Source organism: Scyliorhinus torazame, chromosome 9, assembly GCF_047496885.1.
Source record: "Scyliorhinus torazame isolate Kashiwa2021f chromosome 9, sScyTor2.1, whole genome shotgun sequence".
Lineage (NCBI taxonomy): Eukaryota > Metazoa > Chordata > Chondrichthyes > Carcharhiniformes > Scyliorhinidae > Scyliorhinus > Scyliorhinus torazame.
In genome coordinates this window covers 269,289,109-269,315,596 of record NC_092715.1, presented here as the reverse complement: position 1 = coordinate 269,315,596, position 26,488 = coordinate 269,289,109, and the positions used below count along the sequence as shown (strand labels likewise).

Genomic DNA, 26,488 nt, shown 5'->3' with positions numbered 1-26,488 from the left:
TTGAGACATGTTTAAAAACTATGTGCATTTTGTGCTAAACAGGACATAAACATCATTTTAAAATCAGTATAAACACGTGTCTGAACAGGTTAAATGCTCAGTGGATAGATAAACAATCAGGAACACGTTAAGCATTCATCGCTTAATATTGACAACGTGATATAGAGGCTCCGCGGGACATCAAAACGATTTAGACAAACCCAACTACAAGCAGGTTTGTAACATGCAAAATTCTGCTGTCCCTGTTTTAACTCACATCCAGCGAACTCATAAGATTTGGATGGGGAGAGGATATTTCCGCCTGTGGAGCTTTCTAGACACCGTCTCAAATGGGAGTTGAGGCCACAACTAGATCAGCCACGACCATATTGAATGGCAGAGCAGGTTAGAGGGGCCAAATGACCTCCTCCTAATTCTTCGGTCCTTGTGCTCGCACCAAGTCATCTTTCACCCATCACCCCATGTTTGCTGACCCAGTACATCCCACTCCAGCAATGCATTGAATCTCACACTAAAGTTTCTGCACCAAATTTATTTGATAATGTTCCTGTGAAAAACATTGGGACATTTAATCATTTTAAAGAAGGTATTAATACAAGTTGTTGTTAATGTTAAGTGTTCATTCTGGCATTCAAAGACAAATGGACAACCCCTTCCATGAATTTCCACTGTAACACTGGCAGAGCTCAATGGGAGGGCTTTAATTCGGTCTGTTTGTACCTGCTCCAGATCTTATCCTGCCATTTCCACAGGGGCCCATAAGACACTGAACCCATGCCCCCCAGGACAATAAGGGACTTGGGCATGGACGATGATCCACGTGTTGTGATATATGGGATGGTGGGATGGAGGGCAGATGTGCTCAGTAGAAACAGGTGTTACAAAATCACTGATTAGTGGGATTGGACTCCACCTTGTCCCAATCTGGGAGCACCCCACTGCCCCAAAACCCACAAATGATTTTTGACCCCCTTATAAAAGAGTCCAATAGCACCATGGGAAGTGCACTTTTGTAGCCACAGAAATCCCAGCCTCCACGGGCAACAGGGCAGTATTCTTCAAAGTTTCAGCAACGATCTCCCAATACCAATCAGCCGACCCGGTTGTATAGGCTTGTGTTCCCATCTCCAACATTTCCAATCAGCAATGTGTTCCCATCTCCGATATATGCAATCAACAATGTATTCCCATTTCCGATATTTACAATCAGCAGTGTGTTCCCATCTCCAATATTTACAATCAGCAATGTGTTCCCATCTCTAATATTTACAATCAGCAATGTGTTCCCATCTCTGATATTTACAATCAGCAATGTGTTCCCATCTCTGATATTTACAATCAGCAATGTGTTCCCATCTCTGATATTTACAATCAGCAATGTGTTCCCATCTCTGATATTTACAATTAGCAATGTGTTCCCATCTCCAATATTTACAATCAGCAAAGTGTTCCCATCTCCGATATTTACAATCAGCAATGTGTTCCCATCTCTGATATTTACAATCAGCAATGTGTTCCCATCTCTGATATTTACAATCAGCAATGTGTTCCCATCTCTGATATTTACAATCAGCAATGTGTTCCCATCTCTGATATTTACAATTAGCAATGTGTTCCCATCTCTGATATTTACATTCAGCAATGTGTTCCCATCTCTGATATTTACAATCAGCAATGTGTTCCCATCTCTGATATTTACATTCAGCAATGTGTTCCCATCTCCAATATTTACAATCAGCAATGTGTTCCCATCTCCTATATTTACAATCAGCAATGTGTTCCCATCTCCTAAATTTACAATCAGCAATGTGTTCCCATCTCTGATATTTACAATCAGCAATGTGTTCCCATCTCTGATATTTACAATCAGCAATGTGTTCCCATCTCTGATATTTACAATTAGCAATGTGTTCCCATCTCCAATATTTACAATCAGCAATGTGTTCCCATCTCCGATATTTACAATCAGCAATGTGTTCCCATCTCTGATATTTACAATCAGCAATGTGTTCACATTTCTGATATTTACATTCAGCAATGTGTTCCCATCTCTGATATTTACATTCAGCAATGTGTTCCCATCTCTGATATTTACAATCAGCAATGTGTTCCCATCTCTGATATTTACAATCAGCAATGTGTTCCCATCTCTGATATTAACAATTAGCAATGTGTTCCCATCTCTGATATTTACAATCAGCAATGTGTTCCCATCTCTGATATTTACAATCAGCAGTGTGTTCCCATCTCTGATATTAACAATTAACAATGTGTTCCCATCTCTGATATTTACAATCAGCAATGTGTTCCCATCTCCGATATTTACAATCAGCAATATGTTCCCATCTCCGATATTTACAATCAGCAATGTGTTCCCATCTCTGATATTTACAATCAGCAATGGGTTCCCATTTCCGATATTTACAATCAGCAATGTGTTCCCATCTCCAATATTTACAATCAGCAATGTGTTCCCATCTCTAATATTTACAATCAGCATTGTGTTCCCATCTCTGATATTTACAATCAGCAATGTGTTCCCATCTCTGATATTTACATTCAGCAATGTGTTCCCATCTCCAATATTTACAATCAGCAATGTGTTCCCATCTCTGATCTTTACAATCAGCAATGTGTTCCCATCTCCAATATTTACAATCAGCAATGTGTTACAATCTCCTAAATTTACAATCAGCAATGTGTTCCCATCTCCGATATTCACAATCAGCAATGTGTTCCCATCTCTGATATTTACAATCAGCAATGTGTTCCCATCTCTGATATTTACATTCCGCAATGTGTTCCCATCTCTGATATTTACAATCAGCAATGTGTTCCCATCTCTGATATTTACAATCAGCAATGTGTTCCCATCTCTGATATTTACATTCAGCAATGTGTTCCCATCTCCAATATTTACAATCAGCAATATGTGTAGACATCTCCAATATTTACAATCAGCAATGTGTTCCCATCTCTGATATTTACAATCAGCAATGTGTTCCCATCTCCAATATTTACAATCAGCAATGTGTTCCCATCTCCTACATTTACAATCAGCAATGTGTTCCCATCTCTGATATTTACAATCAGCAATGTGTTCCCATCTCTGATATTTACAATCAGCAATGTGTTCCCATCTCTGATATTTACAATTAGCAATGTGTTCCCATCTCCAATATTTACAATCAGCTATGTGTTCCCATCTCCGATATTTACAATCAGCAATGTGTTCCCATCTCTGATATTTACAATCAGCAATGTGTTCCCATCTCTGATATTTACATTCAGCAATGTGTTCCCATCTCTGATATTTACAATCAGCAATGTGTTCCCATCTCTGATATTTACATTCAGCAATGTGTTCCCATCTCCAATATTTACAATCAGCAATGTGTTCCCATCTCCTATATTTACAATCAGCAATGTGTTCCCATCTCTGATATTTACAATCAGCAATGTGTTCCCATCTCTGATATTTACAATCAGCAATGTGTTCCCATCTCTGATATTTACAATCAGCAATGTGTTCCCATCTCTGATATTTACAATTAGCAATGTGTTCCCATCTCTGATATTTACATTCAGCAATGTGTTCCCATCTCCAATATTTACAATCAGCAATGTGTTCCCATCTCCTATATTTACAATCAGCAATGTGTTCCCATCTCCTAAATTTACAATCAGCAATGTGTTCCCATCTCTGATATTTACAATCAGCAATGTGTTCCCATCTCTGATATTTACAATCAGCAATGTGTTCCCATCTCTGATATTTACAATTAGCAATGTGTTCCCATCTCCAATATTTACAATCAGCAATGTGTTCCCATCTCCGATATTTACAATCAGCAATGTGTTCCCATCTCTGATATTTACAATCAGCAATGTGTTCACATTTCTGATATTTACATTCAGCAATGTGTTCCCATCTCTGATATTTACATTCAGCAATGTGTTCCCATCTCTGATATTTACAATCAGCAATGTGTTCCCATCTCTGATATTTACAATCAGCAATGTGTTCCCATCTCTGATATTAACAATTAGCAATGTGTTCCCATCTCTGATATTTACAATCAGCAATGTGTTCCCATCTCTGATATTTACAATCAGCAGTGTGTTCCCATCTCTGATATTAACAATTAACAATGTGTTCCCATCTCTGATATTTACAATCAGCAATGTGTTCCCATCTCCGATATTTACAATCAGCAATATGTTCCCATCTCCGATATTTACAATCAGCAATGTGTTCCCATCTCTGATATTTACAATCAGCAATGGGTTCCCATTTCCGATATTTACAATCAGCAATGTGTTCCCATCTCCAATATTTACAATCAGCAATGTGTTCCCATCTCTAATATTTACAATCAGCATTGTGTTCCCATCTCTGATATTTACAATCAGCAATGTGTTCCCATCTCTGATATTTACATTCAGCAATGTGTTCCCATCTCCAATATTTACAATCAGCAATGTGTTCCCATCTCTGATCTTTACAATCAGCAATGTGTTCCCATCTCCAATATTTACAATCAGCAATGTGTTACAATCTCCTAAATTTACAATCAGCAATGTGTTCCCATCTCCGATATTCACAATCAGCAATGTGTTCCCATCTCTGATATTTACAATCAGCAATGTGTTCCCATCTCTGATATTTACATTCCGCAATGTGTTCCCATCTCTGATATTTACAATCAGCAATGTGTTCCCATCTCTGATATTTACAATCAGCAATGTGTTCCCATCTCTGATATTTACATTCAGCAATGTGTTCCCATCTCCAATATTTACAATCAGCAATATGTGTAGACATCTCCAATATTTACAATCAGCAATGTGTTCCCATCTCTGATATTTACAATCAGCAATGTGTTCCCATCTCCAATATTTACAATCAGCAATGTGTTCCCATCTCCTACATTTACAATCAGCAATGTGTTCCCATCTCTGATATTTACAATCAGCAATGTGTTCCCATCTCTGATATTTACAATCAGCAATGTGTTCCCATCTCTGATATTTACAATTAGCAATGTGTTCCCATCTCCAATATTTACAATCAGCTATGTGTTCCCATCTCCGATATTTACAATCAGCAATGTGTTCCCATCTCTGATATTTACAATCAGCAATGTGTTCCCATCTCTGATATTTACATTCAGCAATGTGTTCCCATCTCTGATATTTACAATCAGCAATGTGTTCCCATCTCTGATATTTACATTCAGCAATGTGTTCCCATCTCCAATATTTACAATCAGCAATGTGTTCCCATCTCCTATATTTACAATCAGCAATGTGTTCCCATCTCTGATATTTACAATCAGCATTGTGTTCCCATCTCTGATATTTACAATCAGCAATGTGTTCCCATCTCTGATATTTACAATCAGCAATGTGTTCCCATCTCTGATATTTACAATTAGCAATGTGTTCCCATCTCCAATATTTACAATCAGCAATGTGTTCCCATCTCCGATATTTACAATCAGCAATGTGTTCCCATCTCTGATATTTACAATCAGCAATGTGTTCACATTTCTGATATTTACATTCAGCAATGTGTTCCCATCTCTGATATTTACATTCAGCAATGTGTTCCCATCTCTGATATTTACAATCAGCAATGTGTTCCCATCTCTGATATTTACAATCAGCAGTGTGTTCCCATCTCTGATATTAACAATTAGCAATGTGTTCCCATCTCTGATATTTACAATCAGCAATGTGTTCCCATCTCTGATATTTACAATCAGCAGTGTGTTCCCATCTCTGATATTAACAATTAGCAATGTGTTCCCATCTCTGATATTTACAATCAGCAATGTGTTCCCATCTCCGATATTTACAATCAGCAATATGTTCCCATCTCCGATATTTACAATCAGCAATGTGTTCCCATCTCTGATATTTACAATCAGCAATGGGTTCCCATTTCCGATATTTACAATCAGCAATGTGTTCCCATCTCCAATATTTACAATCAGCAATGTGTTCCCATCTCTAATATTTACAATCAGCATTGTGTTCCCATCTCTGATATTTACAATCAGCAATGTGTTCCCATCTCTGATATTTACATTCAGCAATGTGTTCCCATCTCCAATATTTACAATCAGCAATGTGTTCCCATCTCTGATCTTTACAATCAGCAATGTGTTCCCATCTCCAATATTTACAATCAGCAATGTGTTCCCATCTCTGATCTTTACAATCAGCAATGTGTTCCCATCTCCAATATTTACAATCAGCAATGTGTTACAATCTCCTAAATTTACAATCAGCAATGTGTTCCCATCTCCGATATTCACAATCAGCAATGTGTTCCCATCTCTGATATTTACAATCAGCAATGTGTTCCCATCTCTGATATTTACATTCCGCAATGTGTTCCCATCTCTGATATTTACAATCAGCAATGTGTTCCCATCTCTGATATTTACAATCAGCAATGTGTTCCCATCTCTGATATTTACATTCAGCAATGTGTTCCCATCTCCAATATTTACAATCAGCAATATGTGTAGACATCTCCAATATTTACAATCAGCAATGTGTTCCCATCTCTGATATTTACAATCAGCAATGTGTTCCCATCTCCAATATTTACAATCAGCAATGTGTTCCCATCTCCTACATTTACAATCAGCAATGTGTTCCCATCTCTGATATTTACAATCAGCAATGTGTTCCCATCTCTGATATTTACAATCAGCAATGTGTTCCCATCTCTGATATTTACAATTAGCAATGTGTTCCCATCTCCAATATTTACAATCAGCTATGTGTTCCCATCTCCGATATTTACAATCAGCAATGTGTTCCCATCTCTGATATTTACAATCAGCAATGTGTTCCCATCTCTGATATTTACATTCAGCAATGTGTTCCCATCTCTGATATTTACAATCAGCAATGTGTTCCCATCTCTGATATTTACATTCAGCAATGTGTTCCCATCTCCAATATTTACAATCAGCAATGTGTTCCCATCTCCTATATTTACAATCAGCAATGTGTTCCCATCTCTGATATTTACAATCAGCATTGTGTTCCCATCTCTGATATTTACAATCAGCAATGTGTTCCCATCTCTGATATTTACAATCAGCAATGTGTTCCCATCTCTGATATTTACAATTAGCAATGTGTTCCCATCTCCAATATTTACAATCAGCAATGTGTTCCCATCTCCGATATTTACAATCAGCAATGTGTTCCCATCTCTGATATTTACAATCAGCAATGTGTTCACATTTCTGATATTTACATTCAGCAATGTGTTCCCATCTCTGATATTTACATTCAGCAATGTGTTCCCATCTCTGATATTTACAATCAGCAATGTGTTCCCATCTCTGATATTTACAATCAGCAGTGTGTTCCCATCTCTGATATTAACAATTAGCAATGTGTTCCCATCTCTGATATTTACAATCAGCAATGTGTTCCCATCTCTGATATTTACAATCAGCAGTGTGTTCCCATCTCTGATATTAACAATTAGCAATGTGTTCCCATCTCTGATATTTACAATCAGCAATGTGTTCCCATCTCCGATATTTACAATCAGCAATATGTTCCCATCTCCGATATTTACAATCAGCAATGTGTTCCCATCTCTGATATTTACAATCAGCAATGGGTTCCCATTTCCGATATTTACAATCAGCAATGTGTTCCCATCTCCAATATTTACAATCAGCAATGTGTTCCCATCTCTAATATTTACAATCAGCATTGTGTTCCCATCTCTGATATTTACAATCAGCAATGTGTTCCCATCTCTGATATTTACATTCAGCAATGTGTTCCCATCTCCAATATTTACAATCAGCAATGTGTTCCCATCTCTGATCTTTACAATCAGCAATGTGTTCCCATCTCCAATATTTACAATCAGCAATGTGTTCCCATCTCTGATCTTTACAATCAGCAATGTGTTCCCATCTCCAATATTTACAATCAGCAATGTGTTCCCATCTCTGATATTTACAATCAGCAATGTGTTCCCATCTCTGATATTTACATTCCGCAATGTGTTCCCATCTCTGATATTTACAATCAGCAATGTGTTCCCATCTCTGATATTTACAATCAGCAATGTGTTCCCATCTCTGATATTTACTTTCAGCAATGTGTTCCCATCTCCAATATTTACAATCAGCAATGTGTTCCCATCTCCAATATTTACAATCAGCAATGTGTTCCCATCTCTGATATTTACAATCAGCAATGTGTTCCCATCTCCAATATTTACAATCAGCAATGTGTTCCCATCTCCTACATTTACAATCAGCAATGTGTTCCCATCTCTGATATTTACAATCAGCAATGTGTTCCCATCTCTGATATTTACAATCAGCAATGTGTTCCCATCTCTGATATTTACAATTAGCAATGTGTTCCCATCTCCAATATTTACAATCAGCTATGTGTTCCCATCTCCGATATTTACAATCAGCAATGTGTTCCCATCTCTGATATTTACAATCAGCAATGTGTTCCCATCTCTGATATTTACATTCAGCAATGTGTTCCCATCTCTGATATTTACATTCAGCAATGTGTTCCCATCTCTGATATTTACAATCAGCAATGTGTTCCCATCTCTGATATTTACAATCAGCAGTGTGTTCCCATCTCTGATATTAACAATTAGCAATGTGTTCCCATCTCTGATATTTACAATCAGCAATGTGTTCCCATCTCTGATATTAACAATTAGCAATGTGTTCCCATCTCTGATATTTACAATCAGCAATGTGTTCCCATCTCCGATATTTACAATCAGCAATGTGTTCCCATCTCTGATATTAACAATTAGCAATGTGTTCCCATCTCTGAAATTTGCAATTCGCAATGTGTTCCCATCTCTGATATTTACAATTAGCAATGTGTTCCCATCTCTGATATTTACATTCAGCAATGTCTTCCCATCTCCAATATTAATTTCAGCAATGTGTTCCCCTCTCTGATATTTACAATTAGCAATGTGTTCCCATCTCTGATATTTACATTCAGCAATGTGTTCCCATCTCCGATATTTACATTCAGCAATGTGTTCCCATCTCTGATATTTACAATCAGCAATGTGTTCCCATCTCTGATATTTACAATCAGCAATGTGTTCCCATCTCTGATATTTACATTCAGCAATGTGTTCCCATCTCCAATATTTACAATCAGCAATGTGTTCCCATCTCCAATATTTACAATCAGCAATGTGTTCCCATCTCTGATATTTACAATCAGCAATGTGTTCCCATCTCCAATATTTACAATCAGCAATGTGTTCCCATCTCCTAAATTTACAATCAGCAATGTGTTCCCATCTCTGATATTTACAATCAGCAATGTGTTCCCATCTCTGATATTTACAATCAGCAATGTGTTCCCATCTCTGATATTTACAATTAGCAATGTGTTCCCATCTCCAATATTTACAATCAGCTCTGTGTTCCCATCTCCGATATTTACAATCAGCAATGTGTTCCCATCTCTGATATTTACAATCAGCAATGTGTTCCCATCTCTGATATTTACATTCAGCAATGTGTTCCCATCTCTGATATTTACATTCAGCAATGTGTTCCCATCTCTGATATTTACAATCAGCAATGTGTTCCCATCTCTGATATTTACAATCAGCAGTGTGTTCCCATCTCTGATATTAACAATTAGCAATGTGTTCCCATCTCTGATATTTACAATCAGCAATGTGTTCCCATCTCTGATATTTACAATCAGCAGTGTGTTCCCATTTCTGATATTAACAATTAGCAATGTGTTCCCATCTCTGATATTTACAATCAGCAATGTGTTCCCATCTCCAATATTTACAATCAGCAATGTGTTCCCATCTCTGATATTAACAATTAGCAATGTGTTCCCATCTCTGAAATTTGCAATTCGCAATGTGTTCCCATCTCTGATATTTACAATTAGCAATGTGTTCCCATCTCTGATATTTACATTCAGCAATGTCTTCCCATCTCCAATATTAATTTCAGCAATGTGTTCCCCTCTCTGATATTTACAATTAGCAATGTGTTCCCATCTCTGATATTTACATTCAGCAATGTGTTCCCATCTCTGAAATTTACATTCAGCAATGTGTTCCCATCTCCAATATTTACATTCAGCAATGTGTTCCCATCTCTGATATTTACAATTAGCAATGTGTTCCCATCTCTGGTATTTACATTCAGCAATGTGTTCTCATCTCTGATATTTACAATCAGCAATGTGTTCCCATCTCTGATATTTACATTCAGCAATGTGTTCCCATCTCTGATATTTACATTCAGCAATGTGTTCCCATCTCTGATATTTACAATCAGCAATGTGTTCCCATCTCTGATATTTACATTCAGCAATGTGTTCCCATCTCTGATATTTACATTCAGCAATGTGTTCTCATCGCCGCTGTTACAATCATCAATAAAATTGTTCAAAGAAAATGTACTTTTTTAAAAGACCAGCGTGAGTTCACACAATAGTTGCTGAAATTCAGTAATAATTCCTGGAGACTCCACCCATGAGGGTTAGCAACCCGACTGGGTAGGATAGAGCCTGAAATGGACCTTATTGCGTAAGTAATTAGCCATCAATTTTAAATGGGCTGATGCTCCCATGACCTGAAACTGGACCTCAGTGTGTGTCAAAGGTCATGGGCATGGATATTATGGCATGTAGAGTTTAAATCCCATTATGTTCACAGTGTTTCCCTCTCCAGCCCCCGCCCCCAACTCCTACCTTCCTTTTCTGGAGGTAATAAGTCAAGGTCGGGTAAAAATTCCACCGTGCTGGTAGCTTCTGGAATCATCCCAAGGGCCTTTCTTTGTGCGGGAGTCCAGGCAATCGCAGATTTTTCCACATTGCAGTTTATCACCGGGGAACTCATTTCTAATCTCAATATTTACACACTTGCACCTACACCAGGATGTACTGCACCTTGGTCAAGAATGAGAACCTTGGGCGGGATTCTCTGATCCTGAGGCTAAGTGTTGACGCTGTCGTAAACGCCGTTGCGTTTCTCGACGGCGTCAACATGACCCCAGGAGCAGGGATTCTGACCACTACAGGGCGCCAGCATGGCACTGGAGCGACCCATCCGCTCCAGCTGCCGATCCCGGCATAAGATGGGCGCCACGGGTCTGCGCATGCGCAGTGGGGCCGGCGGCAACGCGCGCATGGTCCCTCCATCCGCGCCGGCCCCGACACAACATGGCATAGGGCTACAGGGGCCGGTGCGGAGCAAAGGGGGCCCCCGGCCTGAGAGGCCAGCCTGTCAGTCAGCAGGCCCCAATCACAGGCCAAGCGCCAGCAGAGGCCCCCCGCCAGGGTCGGACCCCCTCTCCCCCCAACCAGACCACCTCCCCGATTTGGATGCAGGCCGAGGTCCTGCTGGGTAAGACCACACGTGGAGAGCGCCAGTGGGACTCGGATCTTTTATGCGGCCCATCCCGGGCGGAGAATCGGCAGGGGGCCGCATAGAGCGGCCCCAACCCGCGCCACGCCGACTGTGCCGATGCCAATGGCGCCGAATCTCCGCTCTCCGGCGTCGGGGCGGCGTCGCGCAATTCGCGCCCGGCGATTCTCCAGCCGGCGTGGGCTGAGAGAATCCCGCCCCTTGTATCATCCCAGCCGTGACTCTGGGTCACCGTAAGATCCCCTCTGCTACTCCGATTAAGATCAATTATGCATTCTGGTACATTAAAGATTTTCAAACTGCATAAATGTTTTGATTCGTGTCCACTGATGCAGCAAAAGCTTTTCTCACAATATTCGACTGAGCTGTCAGTCCAGTTGTGAGACTTCACTAGAGGCAAATTGTTAACATATGCGGCACACACGGAGCTGATCCTGTGAATGACAACTTCAAACAGCACTCACTGCGAGGTGCCACTGGCTCAGTGTACAAGCCAGATAACATGACAAGAGTTCAAAAAAACCTCTTGTTCCAGCTTTCTGTGTTGCTGACTGCAGCTAACAGTGTGATGGGACACTGCGCGAGACCAGATTTCGAGGTAATGTCTGAACATGTCGCTCGACAATAAGTCAATTGCACTTTGGAGGATGTTGTACATTGTGGAGCTCTTCCTGCAGGAAAGGAGATCAACCCCACAGAGCTCTCTCTATTAGAGGACAAAGTACCTGTGTGGGAGGCACACTGATCCCTACTTCCAGTGACAGACAGGCTGGAGACACTACATCAACTGATCAGTCATTACACCCTCTGATATTTCCCACAGTGTCATTGACTCTTTAATGAACCATTACAGGGTAATGAACCCTCTCGTTCTATGTCCAGCACTCCACTCATTCAGCAACTTCACCACAAAACTCCAAAATTCCCTCAAAGAGTAAATCTGTTGGGCTAAATGCTCCGATTTTGAGGCTATGTCCGGAGGATCCATGGCGTCTTACGTGGGAAAAATCGGCGGCGCCCATCAGCGATCCTCCAACCAGTGAGGGGCTCGCAGCCCCCCCACGTTAAACACTCGGCCTCCATGAAATAAACGGCCAGAGAATTGCCAGGTCCGTGTTCGCGCATGCGCCGGCCGTGCATGGACCCCGCCTGCCAGATAGTTGCCCTCTGGACACCCCCCAGCCCTCGCAGAAGCCCCCCCCCGGCCAGCGGCACGGCTCCCGCCTGACTGTGGTGGTGCTGGACACAGTCCGCAGCCCCCACGCCAGCTTCCCGACCGCTGAGACCACACGTCAATCGCACGGTCGGGAACTCGGTCCATCGGGGGAGGACCTTCAGGTGACGTCCTGAGGCCGTCCCAATGCCGTGCGGCGTGCGCCGCGATGATGCTGTTTTGGAGGGGGCGGGGCCTGTACAGGTGCCGCCCCCGATACTGTCGTAAAATGGAGTCTCCACCCGATTGTCAATTACGACATCGTCGGGAAACGGAGAATCTCGCCCCCTGTGTCAGTGGGGAAAGTGGGTAAATGCCCTAAGACGTTGTGTGTGTGAGGGGGGTTGTGGTCTTGTCTGTGTGTTTGTGTGTGGGGGGGGGCATGTGTGTTTGTGTGTGTGGGGGGAGTGTGTGTGTGCGTGGGGGGGGGGGGAGTGTGTGTGTGTGTGTGGGGGGGGGGGCTGTGTGTGTGTGTGTGTGTGTGGGGGGGGGCTGTGTGTGGAGGAGTGTGTGTGTGGAGGGGGGGCTGTGTGTGTGAGTGGGGGGGGTATGTGTGTTTGTGTGTGTGGGGGGGAGTGTGTGTGTGTGTGGGGGGGGGAGTGTGTGTGTGTGTGTGTGGGGGGGGCTGTGTGTGTGGGGGGGTATGGGGGGGGCTGTGTGTGTGTGGGGGGGGGCTGTGTGTGTGTGTGAGGGGGAGCTGTGTGTGTGTGTGGGGGGGGCTGTGTGTGTGTGGGGGGGAGGGCTGTGTGTGTGTGTGGGGTGGGGGGCTGTGTGTGTGTGTGGGGTGGGGGGCTGTGTGTGTGTGTGGGGGGGAAGGCTGTGTGTGTGGGAGGGCTGTGTGTGTGTGTGTGGGGGGGGGCTGTGTGTGTGTGTGCGTGTGTGTGTGGAGGGTGGGCTGTGTGTGTGGGTGGGGGGGTGGCTGTGTGTGTGTGTGGGCGGGCTGTGTGTGTGTGTGTGTGTGAGGGAGGGCTGTGTGTGAGGGGGGGGCTGTGTGTGTGGGGGGGAGCTGTGTGTGTGTGTGTGTGTGAGCGGGGTGTGTGTGTGAGGGGGGGGCTGTATGTGAGGGGGGGCTGTGTGTGTGTGGGGGAGCTGTGTGTGTGTGTGTGTGAGCGGTGTGTGTGTGTGAGGGGGGGGCTGTGTGTGAGGGGGGGCTGTGTGTGTGGGGGGGAGCTGTGTGTGTGTGTGTGTGAGCAGTGTGTGTGGGTGGGGGGCTGTGTGTGTGTGTGTGTGTGAGCGGTGTGTGTGGATGGGGAGCTGTGTGTGTGTGTGAGCGGGGTGTGTGTGTGGGTGGGGGGCTGTGTGTGTGGAGGGGGGCTGTGTGTGTGTGCGGGGCTGTGTGTGTGTGCGGGGCTGTGTGTGTGTGTGGGGGGGGTGTGTGTGTGGGTGGGGGGCTGCGTGTGTGGAGGGGGGCTGTGTGTGTGTGCGGGGCTGTGTGTGTGTGGGGGGGGGGGCGGGCTGTGTGTGTGTGTGTGTGTGTGAGGGGGGCAGGAATCAGGCAGGAACTCATTCCAAGTTGATTCTTTCCATTGAGTGTGGCCATGGTGCTGGACTGGGAGCTTCCTGTTCTGTGTGGGCTCAAAGTATCTGCAAAGGTGAAGAGGGCGCTGGGTATCACAGGGTGGTACATCCACTCAATTCAAATCAGAACATATTGGGGGCTGGAGGAGGCTATAAAATAGGGAGGGTTGTATAGGTTGTGGGAGGTTACAGGATATAGAGGGTTGTAGCGATTGTGGGAGATTACAGCGATAGGGAGGGTTGTAGGTGCTGCAGGAGGTTACAGAGATCGGGAGGGTTGTAGGGGCTGGAGGAGGTTACAGAGACAGGGAGGGTTGTAGGGGCTGGAGGAGGTTACAGAGATCGGGAGGGTTATAGGGGCTGGAGGAGGCTACAGAGATCGGGAGGGTTGTAGGGGTTGGAGGAGATTACAGCGATAGGGAGGGTTGTAGGGGTTGAAGGAGGTTACAGAGATAGGGAGGGTTGTAGGGGCTGTGGAAGGTTACAGAGATAGGGAGGGTTGTAGGGGCTGTGGGAGGTTACAGAGATAGGGAGGGTTGTAGGTGCTGCAGGAGGTTACAGAGATCGGGAGGGTTGTAGGGGTTGGAGGAGATTACAGCGATAGGGAGGGTTGTAGGCGCTGCAGGAGGTTACAGAGATAGGGAGGGTTGTAGGGGTTGGAGGAGATTACAGCGATAGGGAGGGTTGTAGGCGCTGCAGGAGGTTACAGAGATAGGGAGGGTTGTAGGGGCTGGAGGAGGTTACAAAGTTAGGGTGGGTTGTAGGGGCTGTGGGAGGTTACAGAGATCGGGAGGGTTGTAGGGGTTGGGGGAGGTTACAGAGGTCGGGAGGGTTGTAGGCGCTGCAGGAGGTTACAGAGGTAGGGAGAGTTGTAGGGGCTGGAGGAGGTTACAGAGATCGGGAGGGTTGTAGGGGTTGGGGGAGGTTACAGAGATCGGGAGGGTTGTAGGCGCTGCAGGAGGTTACAGAGATAGGGAGGGTTGTGGGGGTTGGAGGAGGTTACAGAGATAGGGAGGGTTGTAGGGGCTGGGGGAGGTTACAGAGATAGGGAGGGGTGTAGGGGACTGGAGGAGGTTACAGAGATAGGGAGGGTTGTAGGGGCTGGAGGAGATTACAGAGATAGGGAGGGTTGTAGGTGCTGCAGGAGGTTACAGAGATAGGGAGGGTTGTAGGGGCTGTGGGAAGTTAGAGAGATAGGGAGGGTTGTAGGGGCTGGAGGAGGTTACAGAGATCGGGAGGGTCGTAGGTGCTGCAGGTGGTTACAGAGATAGGGAGGGTTGTAGGGATTGGAGGAGGTTACAGAGATAGGGAGGGTTGTAGGGGCTGTGGGTGTTTACAGAGATAGGGAGTGTTGCAGGGGTTGAAGAGGTTACAGAGATAGGGAGGGTTGTAGGGGTTGGAGGAGGTTACAGAGATCGGGAGGGTTGAAGGGGTTGAAGGAGGTTACAGAGATCGGGAGGGTTGTAGGGGCTGTGGGAGGTTACAGAGATAGGGAGGGTTGTAGGGGCTGTGGGAGGTTACAGAGATAGGGAGGGTTGTAGGGGCTGTGGGAGGTTACAGAGATAGGGAGGGTTGTAGGTGCTGCAGGAGGTTACAGAGATAGGGAGGGTTGTAGGGGCTGTGGGAGGTTACAGAGATAGGGAGGGTTGGAGGGGTTGGAGGAGGTTACAGAGATAGGGAGGGTTGTAGGGGCTGTGGGAGGTTACAGAGATAGGGAGGGTTGTAGGTGCTGCAGGAGGTTACAGAGATAGGGAGGGTTGTAGGGGCTGGAGGAGGTTACAGAGATAGGGAGGGGTGTAGGGGCTGGATGAGGTTACAGAGATAGGGAGGGTTGTAGGGGCTGGAGGAGGTTACAGAGATGGGGAGGGTTGTAGGGGCTGGAGGAGGTTACAGAGATAGGGAGGGTTGTAGGGGCTGGAGGAGGTTACAGAGATGGGGAGGGTTGTCGGGGCTGGAGGAGGTTACAGAGATCGGGAGGGTTGTAGGCGCTGCAGGAGGTTACAGAGATAGGGAGGGTTGTCGGGGCTGGAGGAGGTTACAGAGATAGGGAGGGTTGTAGGCGCTGCAGGAGGTTACAGAGATAGGGAGGGTTGTAGGGGCTGGAGGAGGTTACAGAGATAGGGAGGGTTGTAGGTGCTGCAGGAGGTTACAGAGATAGGGAGGGGTGTAGGGACTGGAGGAGGTTACAGAGATAGGGAGGGGGTGTAGGGGCTGGAGGAGGTTACAGAGATAGGGAGGGTTATAGGGGCTGGAGGAGGTTACAGAGATGGGGAGGGATGTCGGGGCTGGAGGAGGTTACAGAGATAGGGAGGGTTGTAGGCGCTGCAGGAGGTTACAGAGATAGGGAGGGTTGTAGGGGCTGGAGGAGGTTACAGAGATAGGGAGGGTTGTAGGCGCTGCAGGAGGTTACAGAGATAGGGAGGGTGTAGGGACTGGAGGAGGTTACAGAGATAGGGAGGGGGTGTAAGGGCTGGAGGAGGTTACAGAGATAGGGAGGGTTGTAGGGGCTGGAGGAGGTTACAGAGATAGGGAGGGTTGTAGGGGCTGGAGGAGGTTACAGAGATAGGGAGGGTTGTAGGGGCTGGAGGAGGTTACAGAGATAGGGAGGGTTGTAGGGGCTGGAGGAGGTTACAGAGATAGGGAGGGGTGTAGGGGCTGGAGGAGGTTACAGAGATGGGGAGGGGTGTAGGGAGCTGGAGGAGGTTACAGAGATAGGGAGGGGTGTAGGGAGCTGGAGGAGGTTACAGAGATGGGGAGGGGCGTAGGGAGCTGGAGGAGGTTACAGAGGTCGGGAGGGGCGTAGGGAGCTGGAGGAGGTTACAGAGATCGGGAGGGGCGTAGGGAGCTGGAGGAGGTTACAGAGATAGGGAGGGGTGTAGGGGCTGGAGGAGGTTACAGAGATCGGGAGGGGCGTAGGGAGCTGGAGGAGGTTACAGAGATCGGGAGGGGCGTAGGGAGCTGGAGGAGGTTACAGAGATAGGGAGGGGTGTAGGGGCTGGAGGAGGTTACAGAGATGGGGAGGGGTGTAGGGAGCTGGAGGAGGTTACAGAGATGGGGAGGGGCGTAGGGAGCTGGAGGAGGTTACAGAGATCGGGAGGGGCGTAGGGAGCTGGAGGAGGTTACAGAGATCGGGAGGGGTGTAGGGGCTGGAGGAGGTTACAGAGATGGGGAGGGGCGTAGGGAGCTGGAGGAGGTTACAGAGATCGGGAGGGGCGTAGGGAGCTGGAGGAGGTTACAGAGATAGGGAGGGGTGTAGGGGCTGGAGGAGGTTACAGAGATGGGGAGGGGTGTAGGGAGCTGGAGGAGGTTACAGAGATCAGGAGGGGCGTAGGGAGCTGGAGGAGGTTACAGAGATAGGGAGGGGTGTAGGGGCTGGAGGAGGTTACAGAGATAGGGAGGGGCGTAGGGGCTGGAGGAGGTTACAGAGATAGGGAGGGGTGTAGGGGCTGGAGGAGGTTACAGAGATAGGGAGGGGTGTAGGGGCTGGAGGAGGTTACAGAGATAGGGAGGGGTGTAGGGGCTGGAGGAGGTTACAGAGATAGGGAGGGGGTCCCGAAATCGGGGGTGTGGGTTAACGACATGGCCGGGTTTCTCAGACTTGAGAAAATTAAGTTCGCCCCGAGAGGATCAACGTTAGGGTTCGTTCGAAGGTCGCAGCCATTTATCGACTTTTTCGGAGAAACCTAAACTGTCAGCAGATTCAATCAGGGGGGGTTAGGGAGTTCGGGGGGAGTTAGGCTATTTTTTGTCTAGGTTAGGCGGGAACAGTGGGAGATGGAGGGGTATGTTAAGCACTGAACTATGTTTACATTTTTATTTGTCTCTTTCATTGTTATAAACCATAAATGTCTTAATAATATGTTCATTAAAAAAAAAAGATAGGGAGGGGTTGTAGCTGCCAGAGGAGATTATCTAACTTTGTGCCTGTGGGGTCACTGTATAAACGTGTTCAAGCTAACTTCATGTTAGTGGTACAATGTAAGCAATCAAGTTAAGCACCTTCAGTCTTAACATTTTATAGTTTGGGATGGATTTAACAAACCCAGATTTAAAAGGGGCGCACATCAAAGATCTAACTCAATACACTACCCAATTTCCCTTTTCATTCTTAAATTACAGCTAAACCTTCTGATACTTTTTCCGTCTTGATACTGCTAATCTTTTGCAAGAATGTAAATTACTTGTTTCAATTTCTTTTTTTAAAAAACTTCTTACACATGGAAATGTGGAAAGTAGAAATTCCAATGACAGAATTGTCACATTCGCACCAAACAGCTATTAGAAAATTACCAGCAGGATTTGCTTGGTTGGATACCATCCTGGAGGTTTAATCACATGATCTCAAGCTCACCACCTGGTCAAATATCCTTTCAATTTCCCATCTCCAACATCATTATAACAGCTCGGCGCGGTGGCACAATGATTAGCACTGCTGTCTCACGGCGCCAGGGACTTGGGTTCGTTTCTGACCTCACGTGAATGTATAGAGTCTGCACGTTCTCCCCGTGTCTGCGTGGGTTTCTTCCCACAGTCCAAAGATGTGGCAGGTTAGGTAGATTGCCCATGCTGATATTGCCCAAAGGTTAGGTAGGGTTACGGGGATAGGGGTGGGGGATTGGCCTAGGTAGGGCTCTCTATCGGAGCAGGGGCCAGTGCAGACTCGATAGGCCGAAAGGCCTCGGTCCGCACTCTAGGGATTGTATGACCTCTACGATCTCCAACATCATTAGAATTAATAAACAAAAGTGTTTAAAGCATATTCAGAAAAACGCAATTTAGTCTATCTGCAACTCCCAGAAAGCCTCCCAGAAAGATTAAGTGATTAATCTTTCATTCCTAGAGACTCCCGGGCAACCCTGGAAGATTGACAACCGTAAGGATTACTTGTTTAAGAGCTGATGTGACAAAAACCTTTTCCAATTTGTGTAATTGCTCTCGTGTTAAGAACAGAACTGTTACAAAGCGGAACTCAGTAGTAAAATGGAAGCACTCCATTACTTGGGCAGTCAGTCCAAAAACTTGCCACTGGACCAGGGTGTCCTTCTCCCCCATCTCCAGGTCGACTCAGCTGTACACACACACTGTACTGGCACATTGGCTGTAGGTTGTCCAGTTTCACCACTTCTGATGAATCTGTTACTGAAGGTAAAAAGAATATACACATTATTTTGAGTTGCTATCGAGATTTGGTGAACCGATGATATTGCTAAGTCTGAATTATTGAAGAATTCACACCCCAATGCCCACCCACTCTGATTCTCAGGAACAGCAGATGCATCTTTCCGTTGTCTTGGTCCTACTTCACCAACCTTTCCCTAATTCTTGACCTCCAGCACCTAGGACAAAGGTAGCAGGAACATGGGAACCCCAACACTTCCAGGTTCCCCTCCGTGTCACACACCAGCCCGATCTATCGCTGTTCCTGCATTATCATTGAGTCAGAACCCTGGAACTCACTCTCAACCAGCACCTTGGATGGATGTACACCACACAGGAATCTCATCACCACCTTCCTAAAGGCAACTATTGTTGAGTAATATATGCTGACCTTGCCAACGACGCCCTCATCCCAAAAATGATTATTTTGAGAAAGATGTTGTGTCTATTTAACCCCAATCCCCCAACCTATCTCAACGCGGGCGGCACGGTAGCACAGTGGTTAGCACTGTGGCTTCACAGCTCCAGGGTCCCAGGTTCGATTCCCGGCTTGGGTCACTGTCTGTGCAGAGTCCACATGTTCTCTGCGCGGGTTTCCTCCGGGTGCTCCGGTTTCCTCCCACAGTCCAAAGATGTGCAGGTTATGTGGACTGACCATGCTAAATTGTCCTTAGTGTCCAAAAAGATTAGGGGGATTACTGGGTTCGGGGGATAGGGTGAAAGTGTGGGCTTAAGTGGGGTGGACTTTCCAAGGGTCGGTGCAGACTCGATGGGCCGAATGACCTCCTTCTGCACTGTAAATTCTATGTTCTAACATCAGCTACTTCATGAGTAAGGATCCATCTTCTTCCTTAACCGGCTTAATTGATTTTGTACCACCAATGGTTATGCATTCTTATTAACAAAAGTGTTTCTTTCTGAATTAGTTTTCAGTTAACTTAATCTGAATTCTATCCCCTAGTTCCACTAATATGAATCACTCCCTACATACCCTATACAGTCCCAATTCAAATCACCTAATCGACTAAATCCCTCTCTGCAGAGGTGTATAGCACATTCTTTCAGTCTCACATCATTGTTAAATCGCAGCTTTCTGCAACTATTCCCATAAAACATAACTGGACCTGCTCCAAGACCACATCTCCTTTCTGGTGGCGGCAATTTAGAGATGCAGCACCTTCCACTCATAGCTTGTATAATGGCCAATCCTTCCTGATGTTGCAGATGAGGACAAACCAGCACGGTTTGTTAAAAATTCTTTCATGGGTTGCGGATGTGACTGTCTATTACCCATCCCTAATCACCCTTGAACTGAGTGGCTTGCTAGGCTGTTTTAGCGCTTAGTTTCACATCAGCCACATTGTCGTGGGTCCGGAGTCACAATTACGCCAGACTGGGTAAGGTTGGCAGATTTCCTTCCCTGGAGGACATTAATGGACCAGATACCTTTTTCTGATGGTGTTTGTCAAGGTCACCATTGCTGTGCATTTGTGTTTGTCCCTAGTTGGGACAAGGTCACTTTAAGAGTTCAATCACGCAAAGTACTGATGTTGTCATCGGCAGTTTGAGCGGGCTCACAGTCAGTCTATTCTAGCAGCCTGTGTGAAAACACCTTCCCAATAAAGCTCTTGTTTGTTTTGTGCCTTTGTGGTCTGCAAGCTCCTCTTTTAAAAATACCGCAACCATCACTGAGATTAGCCTTATCTTCCAGATTTATTAATTTGAATTTTTACTTTCCACCAGCTGCCTTGGTGGAATTTGAACCCATGTCCCCAGTACATTAGCTCAGATTATTAGCCCAGTGATATTACCAGCACACCACCACCTCCCCAATTTCAGTTTCCTTGTTTTAATCTTCCGTGCCTCTGGTGAAAATCAGTATCCTTCCGACTGCTTTTTGCACCAGTGGGCTAGTTTGTTGGGACTTGCGTATCCTCAGTAAAACCCTCACGTTATTTAATCTTCAGAAGGAGATTCTGTTGGTATTAATTAATAACAACCTCTAATATTCATCAGTGGTTATGAACACAGGATGGTACAAGTTACACCAGGATGTTTTATGGTTACGTTATATACTCCGAACAAAAAAATTAAGCATGAATTTTCTGATTCCAGTAAAATGTAACATGCACCATGATCCAAAAACAGCATTCCTGTTACTTCGATGGAGAGAAACGTGTTGTTGATAAATTAAATGTTTAATTCCACCTATGCTGGGTAGGAAATCTGTCAATATATCCTGTGCATAAATTCAAAGGAATTTCTTTGTTCAAATTTACTCAGTAAACAAGAACAGGCACTATAGTCTCCGAATTGACTGACTAATGCCTACAGGAGCTTAACTCTTCACTAGTGAGTAATTCAAAAACTATCGAGTATAAATAAATTACTATTCCATTAAGAGTACCAACTCCCCCCCCCCCCCCAGACAGAGAACCAACTCCCTCCCCGCCCTCACCTGGACAGAGAGCTAAATACCCCCCCCCCCCCCACCCCAAACAGAGAGATCTAACTTCCCCACCGGACAGAGAGGGACACACTGGTGTTGTGGTATCGTCACTTTGGCAGCTGATGGGAATTTAAAATTCCATGAATAATTCTGGAGGATACGGCTAGAGTCAGTGATGGTGAGTGAGATACCCTCAATTCGGACTCGAGAGAGAAGATCGATAATACAAAGGCTTTAATTAGCAGAGAACCAGACAGCTGCAGCGATGTGTGCTCACTGCACGCTGCCCACTGAACATTACCTTATATACAGCTTCCTGGGGGGGGGGGAGCTGGAGGCGGAGACCCCAGGGTTCCAAACCCGGTCTTAAAGGGATCATCACATCAAAGGTACAGTTATCATTCATCACAGTGAGCGTTCAGTTCAAGGGAAGTTACGGATGGGCACCAAATGCTGGCATTGCCGACGATACCCATGTCCGATGTAAGAATAAAAACCGAACAGAACTAACTCCTGGACATGGCACCGCTCACCACTGTCACAGAATACTTTCTAACACTAATTAGTGTCATATTTTCAAACATCTGGTTCAACAGTTTTAGAAAAAGTAAATGATATAATTTATATGGTCACCATCAGTTCCAGGAACTGTTTCTGATTTAAAATTCCTTCCAGTTTCAATAACTGTGTGGTTAATTTTTAGAATTAGATCCTTTCGCCAAATTCTTAGTCAATTGTTTCAGTTTTTCCAGAAAACTGGAATCACAATTCATCATTAGTTTCCATACTTCAGAAGCAATCTGATATTATGTTCATCGAAAACAATAACGAGAAATATTTTTAAAATCTATCATGGAGCGAATGGCCCATGGCTGAGTTAATCCACACGCAAGCTCCTTAGCGCCCACTGATTTCACTCCCAGAGTGACCACTCTGACCCTATCTCACTCCCAGAGTGACCACACTGACCTTATCTCACTCCCAGAGTGACCACACTGACCCTATCTCACTCCCAGAGTGACCACACTGACCTTATCTCACTCCCAGAGTGACCACACTGACCCTATCTCACTCCCAGAGTGACCATCCTGACCCTATCTCACTCCCAGAGTGACCACACTGACCCTATCTCACTCCCAGAGTGACCACACTGACCCTATCTCACTCCCAGAGTGACCTCACTGACCCCATCTCACTCCCAGAGTGACCACCCTGACCCTATCTCACTCCCAAAGTGACCACCCTGACCCTATCTCACTCCCAGAGTGACCACCCTGACCCTAACTCACTCCCAAAGTGACCACCCTGGCCCTATCTCACTCCCAGAGTGACCACCCTGACCCTCTCTCACTCCCAGAGTGACCACCCTGACCCTATATTACTCCCAGAGTGACCTCACTGACCCTCTCTCACTCCCAGAGTGACCTCACTGACCCCATCTCACTCCCAGAGTGACCACCCTGACCCTATCTCACTCCCAAAGTGACCACCCTGACCCTATCTCACTCCCAGAGTGACCACCCTGACCCTATCTCACTCCCAAAGTGACCACCCTGGCCCTATCTCACTCCCAGAGTGACCACCCTGACCCTCTCTCACTCCCAGAGTGACCACCCTGACCCTATATTACTCCCAGAGTGACCTCACTGACCCTCTCTCACTCCCAGAGTGACCTCACTGACCTTATCTCACTCCCAGAGTGACCACCCTGACTCTATCTCACTCTCAGAGTGACCACCCTGACCCTATCTCACTCCCAAAGTGACCTCACTGACCCTATCTCACGCTCAGAGTGACCTCACTGACCCTATCTCACTCCCAGAGTGACCACCCTGACTCTATCTCACTCCCAGAGTGACCACACTGACTCTATCTCATTCCCAGAGTGACCACCCTGACCCTATCTCACTCCCAGAGTGACCACCCTGACCCTATCTCACTCCCAGAGTGACCACACTGACCCTATCTCACTCCCAGAGTGACCACCCTGACCCTATCTCACTCCCAGAGTGACCACACTGACCCCATCTCACTCCCAGAGTGACCACTCTGACCCTATCTCACTCCCAGAGTGACCACACTGACCCCATCTCACTCCCAGAGTGACCACACTGACTCTATCTCACTCCCAGAGTGACCACACTGACCTTATTTCACTCTCAGAGTGACCACCCTGACCCTATCTCACTCCCAGAGTGACCACACTGACCTTATCTCACTCCCAGAGTGACCACACTGACCCTATCTCACTCCCAGAGTGACCACACTGACCTTATCTCACTCCCAGAGTGACCTCACTGACCCTATCTCACTCCCAGAGTGACCACACTGACCCCATCTCACTCCCAGAGTGACCACACTGACCTTATCTCACTCCCAGAGTGACCACACTGACCCCATCTCACTCCCAGAGTGACCACACTGACCCCATCTCACTCCCAGAGTGACCACACTGACCCTATCTCACTCTCAGAGTGACCACCCTGACCCTATCTCACTCCCAGAGTGACCACACTGACCCTATCTCACTCCCAGAGTGACCACACTGACCTTATCTCACTCCCAGAGTGACCTCACTGACCCTATCTCACTCCCAGAGTGACCACACTGACCCTATCTCACTCCCAGAGTGACCACACTGACCCCATCTCACTCCCAGAGTGACCACACTGACCCCATCTCACTCCCAGAGTGACCACACTGACCTTATCTCACTCTCAGAGTGACCACCCTGACCTTATCTCACTCCCAGAGTGACCACACTGACCCTATCTCACTCCCAGAGTGACCACACTGACCTTATCTCACTCCCAGAGTGACCTCACTGACCCTATCTCACTCCCAGAGTGACCACACTGACCTTATCTCACTCCCAGAGTGACCTCACTGACCCTATCTCACTCCCAGAGTGACCACACTGACCCCATCTCACTCCCAGAGTGACCACACTGACCCCATCTCACTCCCAGAGTGACCACACTGACCTTATCTCACTCCCAGAGTGACCTCACTGACCCTATCTCACTCCCAGAGTGACCACACTGACCTTATCTCACTCCCAGAGTGACCTCACTGACCCTATCTCACTCCCAGAGTGACCACACTGACCCTATCTCACTCCCAGAGTGACCTCACTGACCCTATTTCACTCTCAGAGTGACCACACTGACCCCATCTCACTCCCAGAGTGACCACACTGACCTTATCTCACTCCCAGAGTGACCACACTGACCCCATCTCACTCCCAGAGTGACCACACTGACCCTATCTCACTCCCAGAGTGACCACACTGACCCTATCTCACTCCCAGAGTGACCACCCTGACCCTATCTCACTCCCAGAGTGACCACCCTGACCCTATCTCACTCCCAGAGTGACCTCACTGACCCTATTTCACTCTCAGAGTGACCACACTGACCCCATCTCACTCCCAGAGTGACCACACTGACCTTATCTCACTCCCAGAGTGACCACACTGACCCTATTTCACTCTCAGAGTGACCACACTGACCTTATCTCACTCCCAGAGTGACCACACTGACCCTATCTCACTCCCAGAGTGACCACACTGACCCCATCTCACTCCCAGAGTGACCACACTGACCCCATCTCACTCCCAGAGTGACCACACTGACCTTATCTCACTCCCAGAGTGACCACACTGACCTTATCTCACTCCCAGAGTGACCACACTGACCCTATCTCACTCCCAGAGTGACCACACTGACCCCATCTCACTCCCAGAGTGACCACACTGACCCCATCTCACTCCCAGAGTGACCACACTGACCTTATCTCACTCCCAGAGTGACCACACTGACCTTATCTCACTCCCAGAGTGACCACACTGACCCTATCTCACTCCCAGAGTGACCACCCTGACCCTATCTCACTCCCAGAGTGACCACACTGACCTTATCTCACTCCCAGAGTGACCACACTGACCCTATCTCACTCCCAGAGTGACCACACTGACCCTATCTCACTCCCAGAGTGACCACACTGACCTTATCTCACTCCCAGAGTGACCACACTGACCCTATCTCACTCCCAGAGTGACCACACTGACCCTATCTCACTCCCAGAGTGACCACACTGACCCTATCTCACTCCCAGAGTGACCACACTGACCCTATCTCACTCCCAGAGTGACCACACTGACCCTATCTCACTCCCAGAGTGACCACACTGACCCTATTTCACTCCCAGAGTGACCACCCTGACCCTATCTCACTCCAAGAGTGACCTCACTGACTCTATCTCACTCCCAGAGTGACCACACTGACTATCTCACTCCCAGAGTGACCACACTGACTCTATCTCACTCCCAGAGTGACCACACTGACTCTATCTCACTCCCAGAGTGACCACACTGACTATCTCACTCCCAGAGTGACCACACTGACCCTATCTCACTCCCAGAGTGACCACCCTGACTCTATCTCACTCCCAGAGTGACCACCCTGAGCCTATCTCACTCCCAGAGTGACCTCACTGACTCTATCTCATTCCCAGAGTGACCACACTGACTCTATCTCACTCCCAGAGTGACCACCCTGACCCTATCTCACTCCCAGAGTGACCACACTGACTCTATCTCATTCCCAGAGTGACCACCCTGACCCTATCTCACTCCCAGAGTGACCACACTGACCCTATCTCACTCCCAGAGTGACCACCCTGACCCTATCTCACTCCCAGAGTG

General features: G+C 46.5%; 1 protein-coding gene across 2 annotated transcripts in view; it reads right to left on the bottom strand.

The window, feature by feature from the left end:
* Positions 1 to 26,488, bottom strand: part of tek (TEK tyrosine kinase, endothelial) — a 148,976-nt gene that overhangs the window by 43,019 nt on the left and 79,469 nt on the right. For both annotated transcript variants that reach the window (XM_072517482.1, XM_072517483.1), the window contains exon 11: positions 19,176 to 19,316. In XM_072517482.1, the coding sequence (XP_072373583.1) occupies positions 19,176 to 19,316 (141 nt within the window). The remainder of the gene's footprint in view (positions 1 to 19,175; positions 19,317 to 26,488) is intronic.